Genomic DNA, 14,355 nt, shown 5'->3' on the forward strand with positions numbered 1-14,355 from the left:
TAAATCCTCTTTACAGTAATTGGCAGTATAAATAAGTGTGATTAAAAATAAAATGAGATTTAAAGGCCAGTTTTGTGCATGACAGTGTCAGAGACGGAAGTGTTAATAAGAAATGTGCACCATGCAACGAAGCCCAATATGATCTGACCGGTTAAAATAAGGGTTAACTGGCACCCTGACACCGAGCCTTTTAAACAAGAAACCCTGCCTGGCTGCGTCCCGGGAGGTCGTCTCCCAGCCGGCTTCATTCATCGCTGTCTGTTCGGTTCAGCTGCCTCGGGCTCTTCGCAGCTCAGAGATCATTAGTGCTGTCATTCTGCTGCTGCCCGCGGGTCTGCACTGACCGGTCCAGCCTCTAAATACAGCACAACATGTCAGATCATCAGCGCACCGACCACTTTCAGTACTTATGTGATCTTATCAGTCATATATTTTATTGATGTAATCTATTGATGTACTGTAGGTCACTTTTAGAGAACTAATGAAGGTCATCTTTTGAGTGGTAAACATGGTTAAGCCTCTGCTTGACCGAATGCCACCTGATTTTAAATAATAATGGGTACTAGTAGTAATCCTTTTACTAGTGAGCCTTTATTTGTTATATATAAATATACAGGTGTGCAGTACAACAATTCTTTCTTTCGTGTATCCCAGCTTGGTGGGAAGTTGGGGTCAGAGTGCAGGGTCAGCCATTGTCCGGCACCCATGGAACAGAGTGGGTTAAGGGCCTTGATCAAGGGCCCAACAGAGGAAGCATGGCAGAGCTGGGATTGAAACTCAACCTTTCTATTGATAGCACAAAGCTCTATCCTCTAGGCTACCACTGTCCAAGTTATTAGACATACTTTTCACAAATCTATTTTCAGCCTGACACAATACAACCATGTCTGTAGCTCGGTGTACATTACAGTGTCATTAAAAGATTCTAGCGCTTAGCATGGTGATTCCTGTGTGTCTGCTACAACTAAACCAGACAGCATATTTACCACAGCCGCCCTGTTAGCCTTGTTACTCCTCACAGAAGTGCTTCAGTCAACATTTTCCTACTCTTGTACAAATAGACACAAGTCTGCAAACACATGATGTTACAAGGGCATAATGTTGCACTGTATGCCCCAGGATTTGTTTTTTGGTGATTATAAAAACAAGGTGTTAGAACAGATTTAAACCTTTACTTCAGAATAAGCAGAAGTGGTGCAGAGAAATGCAGAACGTGCATTATAATGCTCAACTAACAAATGGCACCAAACTCTCAAATTCTCAGATTCTGTTGAGTCTATTCTTGCATCAGCCAGCAGAGGCCACAGTTGCAGCAGTACTGATGATGACTCCTGTCGTCCCGCCCTCCCTCTGACACAGCCAATCATGTCTGTGTAGGCGCCAGCAGGCAGAAAGGTGAGGTAAAAATTTGATCCGGAGATCTCAGCAGTTGTGGGCTAGAGTGTTAGCCCGCTGAACCACCCAAGCGCCCCAATCATACCTTTTTTTTGAATGCTTAAAGACGTAAAGCTGCTGTAGAACAGGCCTAGTGGTAAAGGTACTGGAGTGATAATTGAAAGGTCACAGGTTCAAGCCCCGCCACTGCCAGGTTGCCACTGTTGGGTCCTTGAGCAAGGCCCCTAACCCCCAACTGCTTAGACAATATCTTGTCACAGTACTGAAAGTCGCTTTGGATATAAGCGTCCGCTAAATGCCGTAAATGTTAGAATATTTTGGCCACAGACCAAGTAGGAGCCAATATTTATTTCATTTTCCCAATATTATATATATAATATAATTATTATATTATTATAAAATTAGTACTTTACAATGAGTCCTATATAATTATAATTATTTATTTTAATATTATAATAGTACATTTATAATGTAATATAGTACCTATAATGTAATAAAATTCTTATATATATATATATATATATATAGTATAATTATACATTTTATAATGTATTATTAATATTATTGTATAATTACTTTATTATAATAATTATTATTAGAGCAATTAAAGTTATTTAAACACATTACTACTTGTGAAATTCACCTCTATCGTCTCTATCATCTCCTGTGCATTAGGATTAATTGCTTTCTCTTTCCCAGCAGACACGGTCATACGTCTGGCCATTACGCTAAGCTGCGGTGTGTAAATCCTAATGACTGAACGGCTGTCTCCTTTCATTCTGCTGCTGATTGAGATAAAGGAAATTTGACAAGAGCTGTAAGATCCTCGGCGGCGGGTGGATGAGGAGCACCTGTGACATTTGGCACCAGCTAATCAAGGAAATGAAAAACAGATTAAGATTGTCGGCAGAGCATGACAGAGGGACAATCATTCACACGCCTCGGGTTTACAGTTCATCTGTTCAGAATGTCAACAATCGACTGACCAAGACTGCATACGGTTTTACTTTGTGTACTGAAACGAATTGTTTGTCAGTCATTTTGATGTAAGGATGAGGATGTGACATTTCTGCATGTGGGACCTTTCCAACAAGTCTGTTAGTCACATTTGTGCCCTGTTGGAGCTGCTCTAGTCAATCACACGGAGCTTTGCGTGGCTCTACATACACGATCCGGCTCTGTGTGGGAAGCTCTTCTTGATCAGGCTGATGGTTGTGAAGCAGCTGCTGATTCACAAGGATTGAAAATGACAAGATAAGAAGATTATAGTTGTAGCCTAGTGCTGGACCAGTAATCAAAAGGTGAATGGTTTGAGCCCTATTACTGCCATGCTGCCACCGCTGGGCCCTTGAGCAAGGCCCTTAACCCTCAATTGCTAAGACTGTATACTGTCACAGTACTGTAAGTCTGCTAAATGATACTTTCAACAACAGCTTCCTTTATGCAACATAGAAATTGTGATAAATTGCACTATCACTATTTGTAACTCTTGTTATAAGAAGAGGTTCTAGGTTCCTACATTGTGTTACTGAATTAGCAGGCTGGCAAAAAAAATGCCAGTAAAAACTGCTTACTTTTCCACTTAAGCCTCCCATAATCAATCGCTGCCTCATACACCTCATACAGGAGAAGGAACACTGGGATTACTGCAGTCCCGGCGTTTAAAGTGGAATGTATTGAGCGGAGCAGGCCTTGCACAGAGAACCGGCAGTCGTAATTATACATCCAGGATGATAAATTCAGTGCTACGGATCCCTCCACAGGAAACAGCAGTAAATCCAGACCAGAATGCAGAGCTACAGCTAGCAAAGCAAACTGTTGGTTTTCTTGCCCATGGACTAAACCATGAATCTCTGAGACATGTGGCGCTACGCTGCTGCACAGAGAGGTGTTAAAACGCTGAACAACCTCCCTGACCCGGTCTCAACGCTCCTCTCGGCCAGACAAAGCTGCTTTATTTTACAGCTTTCTGTGTCCTGTATATGATGGTAGGTCGGGTTATGATTTTTATATAAACGCCTGGCTGCTTTTCCCTAAGAACTGCAATTTTTACACCAGGTTCCTAGAATACAGTCTTTTAAATACATGCAGAATGTGAAGCCTAAATTACCTGTGTGTTAGTGAGTGACGGGGTGGTGGTCTGTAATAATTTGGTGCCCTGTACTGGGTGTATTTCTGCTGTTTCTATGTGATGCCGGACACACCGGAATATTTCAGATTAAAGCACAGAGACGTGAGATAATAGAGATCAGTGCGTGACTCCACATATGAACTCACCTCATGCAGGTGAAAAGATGCAGTCGGCTGCTGCACACAGGTCGGAGGGGGTGTGTGTTAGTCTCGCTCTCCTCAATCAGGAGTGGAGGTCAGCAGCAGCAGAGAGGAAGCGTAATGTAATCGGGTAATTGGATACGACTAGATTGGGAGGAATATTGGGGGGAAATGCAAAGAAGTTCTAAATGACTGTAATGTATGTGTAATTCTGGAACAAATGGGTTTAAAACACCACTTATGTAATAGACATTGTTAGGATGTTGTGCAGAAGCATTCACAAAAATAAATGCTTGCAATGAATAACCAATCAACCAAATCACTAATGCGCTGGTGTTATACCATATGAATATTCTCACACCTGCAGAATGAACTTTCATTGCACAGTTACTGATCTAAAAACTGTTAAGGTCTAGTCTGTCACACTCCTGCTGCCTGATCAGCCTCTTACCTGAGTGAGTTTTCATTCTGTCTGACCTTGAGTTCCTTTTACCCAGCAGTCAAGCTGTGTGTTCTGCCATGATCGTCCGTGGCACTGTCAGAGACGATGCTACTGAAGGGTAAGATAAAGAGACAGTCAGGTACAGCGCTGTCTCTGTGTATCAGTGTACTGTCTCTACAGAGGAACCGTGGTGCCCAGCTTCACTACAGCGATTACACCTCTCAGTTTCATCAGAGCCTGACTACATGGCCTAAATTCCCACAGAAATGCCAAAAGTATGATAACATCCTTCCTAATTATTGAGAAGTTCTTGTTTAACAGCCTGACTAAATGGCCTAAATTCCCACAGACATGCTCTAAAATCTGGTGGAACGTCTATTCAGAATAGAAAACTTTGTTATTGCATGGAATGGTAGCTCTATATAAATGCTCATGGTTTTGGAATGGGCTGTCCACATACTTTTGGCCACCTAAACACTCAACTCATGACAGAACCTCACACACTAGCGTTCGTCTCAGGCGTGTGTGCCGAGCACTATTATAGGAGCTGTCTCCTGGAGAAGATTCAGAGGTGTGTTCTCTTAATGAATAATTGCACATCACATTAGCAACACCCACACTGATCTGTCTCGGCGTTTCACTCGTGGGCGGTAATGCAATAGTTACTGCCAACATTCCTACCTCACTTTCTACAGAGCCGTTATCAGGACAGCAGAAATAATGTGGTTTTACAAAATATTCACAGAATACGAGCTGATCTTTATCTGACGGTCGTAAAGCACCAGCAAGTGGCTTCACAATACCAACAAAACCCACATGACTACTGCGTTTAGTGATTTTTGGATATTTTCCCTCGTTTTGGACATACACAATGTTCATGTGCACTCTGGCGACCTCTGGTGGTTCCATCTCGTTCCTCTCAAGGTTTCCTCCTATAATTTTAAAGGAGTTTTTCCTTGCCACTGTCGCCCTGGCTTGCTCAACAGGGATTTGGTCTGTCGGTCCTGGATTCTGTAAAGCTGCTTTGAGACGGTGTATATTGTACAAAGTGCAATACAATATAGACCGACCAGGCATTACACTATGATCACTGACAGGTGAAGTGAATAACACTGATTATCTCTTCATCACGGCACCTGTTAGTGGGGGGGATATATTAGACAGCAAGTGATCATTTTATCCTCAAAGTTGATGTTAGAAGCAGGAAAAATGGGCGAGCGTGAGGACTTGAGCGAGTTTGACGAGGGCCAAATTGTGATAGATATACGACTGGGTCAGAGCATCTCCAAAACTGCAGCTCTTGTGGGGTGTTCTCGGTGTGCAGTGGTCAGTATCTATCAACAGTGGTCCAAGGAAGGAACAGTGATAAACCGGCGACAGGGTCATGGGCGGCCAAGGCTCACTGATGCACATGGGGAGAGAAGGCTGGCCCGTGTGGTCCGATCCAACAGACGAGCTACTGTGGCTCAAATTGCTGGAGAAGTTAATGCTGGTTCTGATAGAAAGGTGTCAGAATACACAGGGCATCACAGTTGCAGGGCTGTTTTGGCAGCAAAGGGGGACCAACACAATATTAACAAGGTGGTCATAATGTTATGCCTCATTGGTGTATATAAATAAATTTGACATAACTTGATTTGTCGGTTGCTGAGAGGAGAGTGGCTGCCGACCAGCACAAACCTCCTTCCTCAGCACAAACAGAGATCCAAAAACATCAAGGAGCTCCAGTAACCTGCGCATAGCCCCGGACCCATCCATGTTAAACACTTCTGAGATTAAAGTGAACAGCAACTGCAAGCCTGGACTTGTATTAGAGCTTGACCTCAAAACTGGAATTTTGGTTAAACAACTTGACCCACAATAATAAGCTAAATTAGCCGGTTCATACTGCCGTTTTTTTCCACCACAAGAGGAATGACCGCTTTGAGGAGCTCTTTGAAGTATTTGTTTTCCAGCACTTCAGTTTTTCCTTTTTCTTGCTACCTGCTGTTTCAAAAGATTTTGACCCTGTTACCCTCTGGGTATTTATTAAAGATTTTGAACAAATTGCCTGATTTAAGCCCTGTACTGTCTGTACTGATGTCTGTTAGATGAGACCAAAAAAAGATGTTCATCACACACCATGCTGGCTCTGAGTTACCATAACTATACCAACAAAAAAGAATGTACAAAAAAGAAGTGGACTTAAAGGGGGGAGCACTGGTCCGTAAAATACGATTGTCCGAAACAGTGAGGTGTTTCCCAAGAGGGGTGAAAATATACAAAAACACAGCACTAAGGTCCACAAAAGTGCTAAACATGCACATATTACATGCACATAAACAATAAAAGTAATAACATAAATAGAGATGTAAATACGTCATGTAAAACCTGTAAATAAATATTAAAATTGCTGTACTGCACTAATGGGGAGATATTTCATTTACCTAGTCGTGATGGTATAGTGGGGACTCTATTATCTATTATTCTGAGACTGGAGCAGCGCTGGTGCAGAACTAAGCACTAGAACTTGCAAAAACACAGAGGAAAAGGCGAGAACAAAGCGAGACTCCCAACAAAATAAAGCCTCTTACTCATGTAAACAGAGAGACGTGCGTCGGCTAGCGGACGATTACTGAACTACTGGTCTTGGTACGCTTCTCGTGGGAATTTTAAACAAACGGACCGGACATTCAGTTTTCCAGATTTTGTCTGTTAAATCTGAAATCTGTTAAATCGAGGTTCCTCTGTTCTTTAAAAAAACTTTGTTTGTCCTTTTGGTTTTTATTATTGTTGCTAGTCGAGTGTCTGCAAACAAACATGACTGACTGTGTCTGAGCTTGGGGGGTGGCCAAGGCCCCATGATGGATGGATATCTTGTTAGGGGTGTGTAACTGCATTGCTCCAGTGATTCCAAGGAAATGGGACGCACCGCAACCATGACCAGGACCAAGCTGTGGTGAACATGAAAATGAAAGCAAATTAAATGTAAATATTGTAGCCATGTTGGTTAGTTTGTGTTTTGTAATGGTAAGAGCGACACTGCTGATAACAGCTTTGAGGGTTTGAATCTGGGGCTGAGATCACAAATACAAAAGGTGCATGGTGTTCCGTGAATGTAGCTATGGGGGTAGGTGGGGTGGGGGGCATTAAATCGTGGTGCCATCTGAGCACCTAGAAATGGGAAGCTCATCGTCAGGTGTCGACTTGCTTAATAGAAAGTTCTGTAATATTTTGTTATTTTGTGTTCATTTTGCTGTTAATTGTTAGTTAGCATCAGACCTCTGTTCTGCACATTTTACACAGTGCAGGCAAGCTAGTCTTATTTATATGGATTCACCAAGTCACCAACTATAATAGTCAATTATAATAACTAAGTAAGTAAGTAAGTAATTTATTTATAAAGCACATTTACAACCAAAGTGCTGTACATGTTGCTATACATAAACTAACAATAAATAAGAGGCTGAACTTTCTACATCACCACAATAAAATACATTTTGTTAAAGTTGTAGCTTCTAGAAAACCCAAAAAAAAAACTAAAGAAAGGGCACAAAATCTCAAAAAAAATATTTTTGGTTTGATACAAAGAACTATGTGTTCCAATCATTCACTCACACAAAAAGAACTGTTCAAAAATCCATGAAAGACTCCCAAGAATAACATGTCCCTTAAAAAGCTTTCTTTTGAGTGACTTTTCTTATACCGCTCTTTCTTTTACAGAAGCAACCAGAGAGAGACCAGAGATTTCATAATCTACAACAATTACAATCCAAACAGCACATAATTATGATTTTTCTCCTGCGTTTGTTATGTAGATTAGAGTCCTTCCTCCCGAAGTACATCATGCTGGTGTTCTTCAGATATCACACAACATTTGGAGCTTCTCTCACCTCCACACTCGGAGATTGTACTGCAGCTGGTTATATATGATACACTGTTACAGTGTATCACAAAAGTGAGTACACCCCTCACATTTCTGCAAATATTTCATTATATCTTTTCATGGGAAAACACTATAGACATGAAACTTGGATATAACTTAGAGTAGTCAGTGTACAGCTTGTATAGCAGTGTAGATTTACTGTCTTCTGAAAATAACTCAACACACAGCCATTAATGTCTAAATGGCTGGCAACATACAGGGGTTGGACAAAATAACTGAAACACCTGGTTTTAGACCACAATAATTTATTAGTATGGTGTAGGGCCTCCTTTTGCGGCCAATACAGCGTCAATTCGTCTTGGAAATGACATATACAAGTCCTGCACAGTGGTCAGAGGGATTTTAAGCCATTCTTCTTGCAGGATAGTGGCCAGGTCACTACGTGATGCTGGTGGAGGAAAACGTTTCCTGACTCGCTTCTCCAAAACACCCCAAAGTGGCTCAATAATATTTAGATCTGGTGACCGTGCAGGCCATGGGAGATGTTCAACTTCACTTTCATGTTCATCAAACCAATCTTTCACCAGTCTTGCTGTCTGTATTGGTGCATTGTAATCCTGATACACGGCACCGCCATTGGATGCACATGGTCCTCCAGAATGGTTCGGTAGTCCTTGGCAGTGACGCGCCCATCTAGCACAAGTATTGGGCCAAGGGAATGCCATGATATGGCAGCCCAAACCATCACTGATCCACCCCCATGCTTCACTCTGGGCATGCAACAGTCTGGGTGGTACGCTTCTTTGGGGCTTCTCCACACCGTAACTCTCCCAGATGTGGGGAAAACAGTAAAGGTGGACTCATCAGAGAACAACACATGTTTCACATTGTCCACAGCCCAAGATTTGCGCTCCTTGCACCATTGAAACCGACGTTTGGCATTGGCACGAGTGACCAAAGGTTTGGCTATAGCAGCCCGGCCGTGTATATTGACCCTGTGGAGCTCCCGACGGACAGTTCTGGTGGAAACAGGAGAGTTGAGGTGCACATTTAATTCTGCCGTGATTTGGGCAGCCGTGGTTTTATGTTTTTTGGATACAATCCGGGTTAGCACCCGAACATCCCTTTCAGACAGCTTCCTCTTGCGTCCACAGTTAATCCTGTTGGATGTGGTTTGTCCTTCTTGGTGGTATGCTGACATTACCCTGGATACCGTGGCTCTTGATACATCACAAAGACTTGCTGTCTTGGTCACAGATGCGCCAGCAAGACGTGCACCAACAATTTGTCCTCTTTTGAACTCTGGTATGTCACCCATAATGTTGTGTGCATTGCAATATTTTGAGCAAAACTGTGCTCTTACCCTGCTAATTGAACCTTCACACTCTGCTCTTACTGGTGCAATGTGCAATTAATGAAGATTGGCCACCAGACTGGTCCAATTTAGCCATGAAACCTCCCACACTAAAATGACAGGTGTTTCAGTTATTTTGTCCAACCCCTGTAAGTGAGTACACCCCACATTGAACATGTCCAAATTGTGCCCATATGTGTCGTTGTCCCTCCCTGGTGTCATGTGTCAAGGTCCCAGGTGTAAATGGGGAGCAGGGCTGTTAAATTAGGTGTTTTGGGTACAATTCTCTCATACTGGCCACTGGATATTCAACATGGCACCTCATGGCAAAGAACTCTCTGAGGATGTGAGAAATAGAATTGTTGCTCTCCACAAAGATGGCCTGGGCTATAAGAAGATTGCTAACACCCTGAAACTGAGCTACAGCATGGTGGCCAAGGTCATACAGTGGTTTTCCAGGACAGGTTCCACTCAGAACAGGCTTCGCCAGGGTCGACCAAAGAAGTTGAGTCCACGTGTTCAGCGTCATATCCAGAGGTTGGCTTTAAAAAATAGACACATGAGTGCTGCCAGCATTGCTGCAGAAGTTGAAGACGTGGGAGGTCAGCCTGTCAGTGCTCAGACCATACGCCGCACACTGCATCAACTCGGTCTGCATGGTCGTCATCCCAGAAGGAAGCTGACGCACAAGAAAGCCAGCAAACAGTTTGCTGAAAACAAGCAGTCCAAGAACATGGATTACTGGAATGCCCTGTGGTCTGACGAGACCAAGATAAACTTGTTTGGCTCAGATGGTGTCCAGCATGTGTGGCGGCGCCCTGGTGAGAAGTACCAAGACAACTGTATCTTGCCTACAGTCAAGCATGGTGGTGGTAGCATCATGGTCTTGGGCTGCTTGAGTGTTGCTGGCACTGGGGAGCTGCAGTTCATTGAGGGAAACATGAATTCCAACATGTACTGTGACATTCTGTAACAGAGCATGATCCCCTCCCTTCGAAAACTGGGCCTCATGGCAGTTTTCCAACAGGATAACGACCCCAAACACAACCTCCAAGATGACAACTGCCTTGCTGAGGAAGCTGAAGGTAAAGGTGATGGACTAAACCCAATTGAGCACCTGTAGCGCATCCTCAAGTGGAAGGTGGAGGAGTTCAAGGTGTCTAACATCCACCAGCTCCGTGATGTCATCATGGAGGAGTGGAAGAGGATTCCAGTAGCAACCTGTGCAGCTCTGGTGAATTCCATGCCCAGGAGGGTTAAGGCAGTGCTGGATAATAATGGTGGTCACACAAAATATTGACACTTTGGGCACAATTTGGACATGTTCACTGTGGGGTGTACTCACTTATGTTGCCAGCTATTTAGACATTAATGGCTGTGTGTTGAGTTATTTTCAGAAGACAGTAAATCTACACTGCTATACAAGTTGTACACTGACTACTCTAAGTTATATCCAAGTTTCATGTCTATAGTGTTGTCCCATGAAAAGATATAATGAAATATTTGCAGAAATGTGAGGGGTGTACTCACTTTTGTGATACACTGTATATAATCTACTTCAAATAAATAATGATATAATCAGGGTCAGAACATTTAAAGACTTCTGCACCATTTATTTTCTCAACAATAGTGTTTATACACACTTAACCATGACTTTATTAGGAACACTAACCTTGAACATACATTTATAGACCATTTTATGAGCTACACCTACTATTCCGATACACTGACTGTAGGCTATGCGTTGTTCTGTATCTAACCCATCTATCAGTAAAAAGGAACCCCCATTATAAAATCCCCACAGGCAAGATGTTTGGGTGGTGGAGCACATTTAGTCCTGCAATAACACAAACACGACAATAACATGTTCTTGTGTGTAATTAATGGAGGGATTCAACCCAGGTAACCAGGACTCATGTTGCTAACCAGGACTACATTTACACTGGCCAAAATATGTGGACAGCTTACCTTAAGCTTATTGGAAATCCTTCTTAAACCATTTCCTTCTACAAACATTAATATGTAATTTGACGCTCTTTTGTGGTATAACAGCCTGTACTCTTCTAGGAAAGTTTTTTTTTACAAGATTTTGGACTGTGTCTGTGGGAATCCATGGTAATTTAGTCAAACAAACAAACAAACAAGCAGTCAAACAAGCATTGTGTGTTGCTGGATGAGGTGTTTTTATGAAGCACAGGTCAATGGAGTTCATTAACACCAAACTCATCGAATCATGTTTTTACAGATTTCACTTTGTTCACGGCGCACAGTCACACTGGAAAAGAAAAAGGCCTTCCCTAAACTGATAACAAAAAGTTAGATAAAGTAGTAGTATTAGTATTAAATTTTTATTACACACAGAAAGGACCCGGACTGTTTCACCTGGAAATCAAACCCAGGACCTTCTTGCTGTGAGGCGACAGTGCTACCCACCGAGCCAACGTGCCACCCAAAATAAGAGCATAACAATCAAAATCATGACAAAAGCATCCATCAATCTAGCACCTTCCTTAAATGCCTTGATCACTTATTCTGCAATAAGGTTCAGCTGTGGATCATTAGCTAATTGTACAATAATTATAAGGGGCGTCGACTTGATACACATGAACAAAACCACCTTAAATACGTGCTCCCGGAGAGGGGCGTGGCACATACACAGAGAGACTGGATTCATGACAGACCTCAATAATCAGGAGAGGTGTCCACATACTTTTGGCTATGCAGTGTGTGTTTTGGCTGATGGACCACATCTGATGTGTAAGAGGGAAACCGTTCACTACATTTCTGTCTGAACTCTTCATTTATTCTGATGCTGAATAAAAGCACACGGTGCCATTTCTACAAACGAGCCCTTTACAGACGTCTCTGTCCAGCACTTATTATAAACCGTGTCTGAAAACCTTCATCAAAAACAAATAATAGAGGCTTTTTATTTATGCACATTAAACCGTTGGCACCGTCTTTCCAGCGGGCGCATGAGTGGCGGTATAAATTGATGAGCTACATCAGGGACGCTTGTTAAAATGCAGCTGATGGATTAGCGATGTGGTTTTAATGGCAGCGCTGACACAAAGCCACGTGGGGGGGCACAGCGTGCCGCCGTCTGCATTACGCCTCGCTTCTGATTAGACTAACAGATACCAGGCCAGAAAACCGGCCAGACTGGCAGAGCTGGCACGTGCTGTTTAAAAACAGGAGGTTTAGGAGCTGAGCAACACAGTCAGACTGCTCTTCATAAACTCTATATTTGTAACTAATCAACACCAAAATATTATTAATCCTGTGTGTAATTTAGCTGCTGCTTTAACAGCTTTAAACAGAAGGAGTTCTGGGAGTTCTATTATACAGTATATGTATGTAGACAGCCCTCCTAATTATTGCATTTAAAAGGTTTTAGTCCCACCTAATTACTTTTAATAAAGCATAAATAATATGATTTAACTTGGTGTCAACAATCTGGGGAAGGGCCTGTTCCATTCCACCATGGTTTTGTATTAAAACTCCAGTGTCCTGCATAGTGCCCTGACCTCAACCCTAATAATCATTGTTGCCATGAGTTCTTATACCACACTGGTGCCCCACCTCACCTCACCAAAGCTCTCTGATCTGAATGGGCACAAAGTCTAATAGAAAGCCCAAAAGTATGGAAGATTAAGAACCTTTTTCAGGGGCCCGTTGTAAAAAAATTCTATATTATGTTTGATATCACGTGAATATTGGTGCATTAAACACTTATAGTTGTTAAATCTTAACGTAGTTGCTTGAGATGTGGTTGGGAGTCTAAAGTACAGAGATAAGCAACACGCCTGTCGTTAAGTTGTAAGCAGATAAGAAACAACAGTTAGCACAGAATGGAGGTTCCAAAGTCGAACACCCAATATACCACTGCTGTAAGAACCCACAGTCATCCCAATAAATTCTTCCAATCCAATCATCTGTAATCAAGCTTCAATCCTGGTGGTGCTATCGACCTGGCCAGGTGCCCAAACAGGCCACAGTTGGCCTGAAGGACGGGAAGTTGGATGGCTTTCAATGCTGCTGTGCAATTGTGACCTCTGCTTTCTGGTTTCACCTGCCACCTGATGCAGATGTCAGAAGATGCACGTGGGAACTACTCGGTTCGAAACTTGGCGTTACCACCAGTCGGCTGGGCACCATCTAGCGGGCATAATTTGCAGTGCCTGCAGCAGACACTAATTGGCCACCGTGTCTGCTAGGGCGGGATGACCGGACTATGTGGGTGGGGTCTTCAAACGCTGTGAAAGAACCCTGATTAGCAGATAGAGAGGCGCCAGTGCAGAATGCATGGGCAAAAAGAAGGGGTCAGCTAGGACTGCGCACGTGTCGAAGAGGTGTAAGCAGAAAATATACCGTCCTCAACTGCAATCAGGGATCCCCCAGCAGCGGAAGACAAATTGACTACGCTAAATTGGGAGAAAAATGGAAGTAAATACATAAATAAATAGAAAAAATGGAAGAGGCACGTGATAGTCTCCTCGGCCAGTATGAGTATTGGCAATGATTAAAAAACGATGCATTTGTTTTGATTGTTTTTTTATTTGACGTCTGTGTATGAGCACTTCATACAGACGCTGTAGCAGCTCTTCTTATCAAGGTCAAACCCGTAAATCAGTTCAGAGGAAGAGGAGGAGGAGAAAGAGAAAGTGTCTGATTCACACCAAGCTGGAGCCATTTTATTTCAGATCATTCATATACACACATCATCCCATGAGACCCCACATACACTCACACACACACTGTGTGCGTAACGGAAAGATGCGAGTGTACGTGTGTACCTATTGTGTATCCTCTCTTCAACTCGCTGCATCGTGGGCCGCGCCGCTGGGAATTAGCCGTGTTGTTTTCCTGAACCTCGATGGTTGTCGATTTGGTAACAGGTGGAGACGACCTGTTTATGGACAGACCCGGGATCAGACTGGTGAAGCCTGGAGACGGGACGTCCACTGACTGGGACTTCTTCTTCAGTCTGTTTTAGACAGAAATGCAGATGATTAGAATTACAAAAGA

At 42.9% G+C, this 14,355-nt stretch overlaps 1 protein-coding gene across 3 annotated transcripts in view; it reads right to left on the reverse strand.

Moving 5' to 3' along the window:
* oxr1a (oxidation resistance 1a) overlaps positions 1-14,355 on the reverse strand; it is a 143,874-nt gene that overhangs the window by 78,273 nt on the left and 51,246 nt on the right. For all 3 annotated transcript variants that reach the window (XM_062985922.1, XM_062985921.1, XM_062985919.1), the window contains exon 3: positions 14,124-14,314. In XM_062985922.1, coding sequence (XP_062841992.1) covers positions 14,124-14,314 — 191 coding nt within the window. The remainder of the gene's footprint in view (positions 1-14,123; positions 14,315-14,355) is intronic.

Source organism: Trichomycterus rosablanca, chromosome 23, assembly GCF_030014385.1.
Source record: "Trichomycterus rosablanca isolate fTriRos1 chromosome 23, fTriRos1.hap1, whole genome shotgun sequence".
In the NCBI taxonomy this organism is placed as follows: Eukaryota; Metazoa; Chordata; class Actinopteri; order Siluriformes; family Trichomycteridae; genus Trichomycterus; species Trichomycterus rosablanca.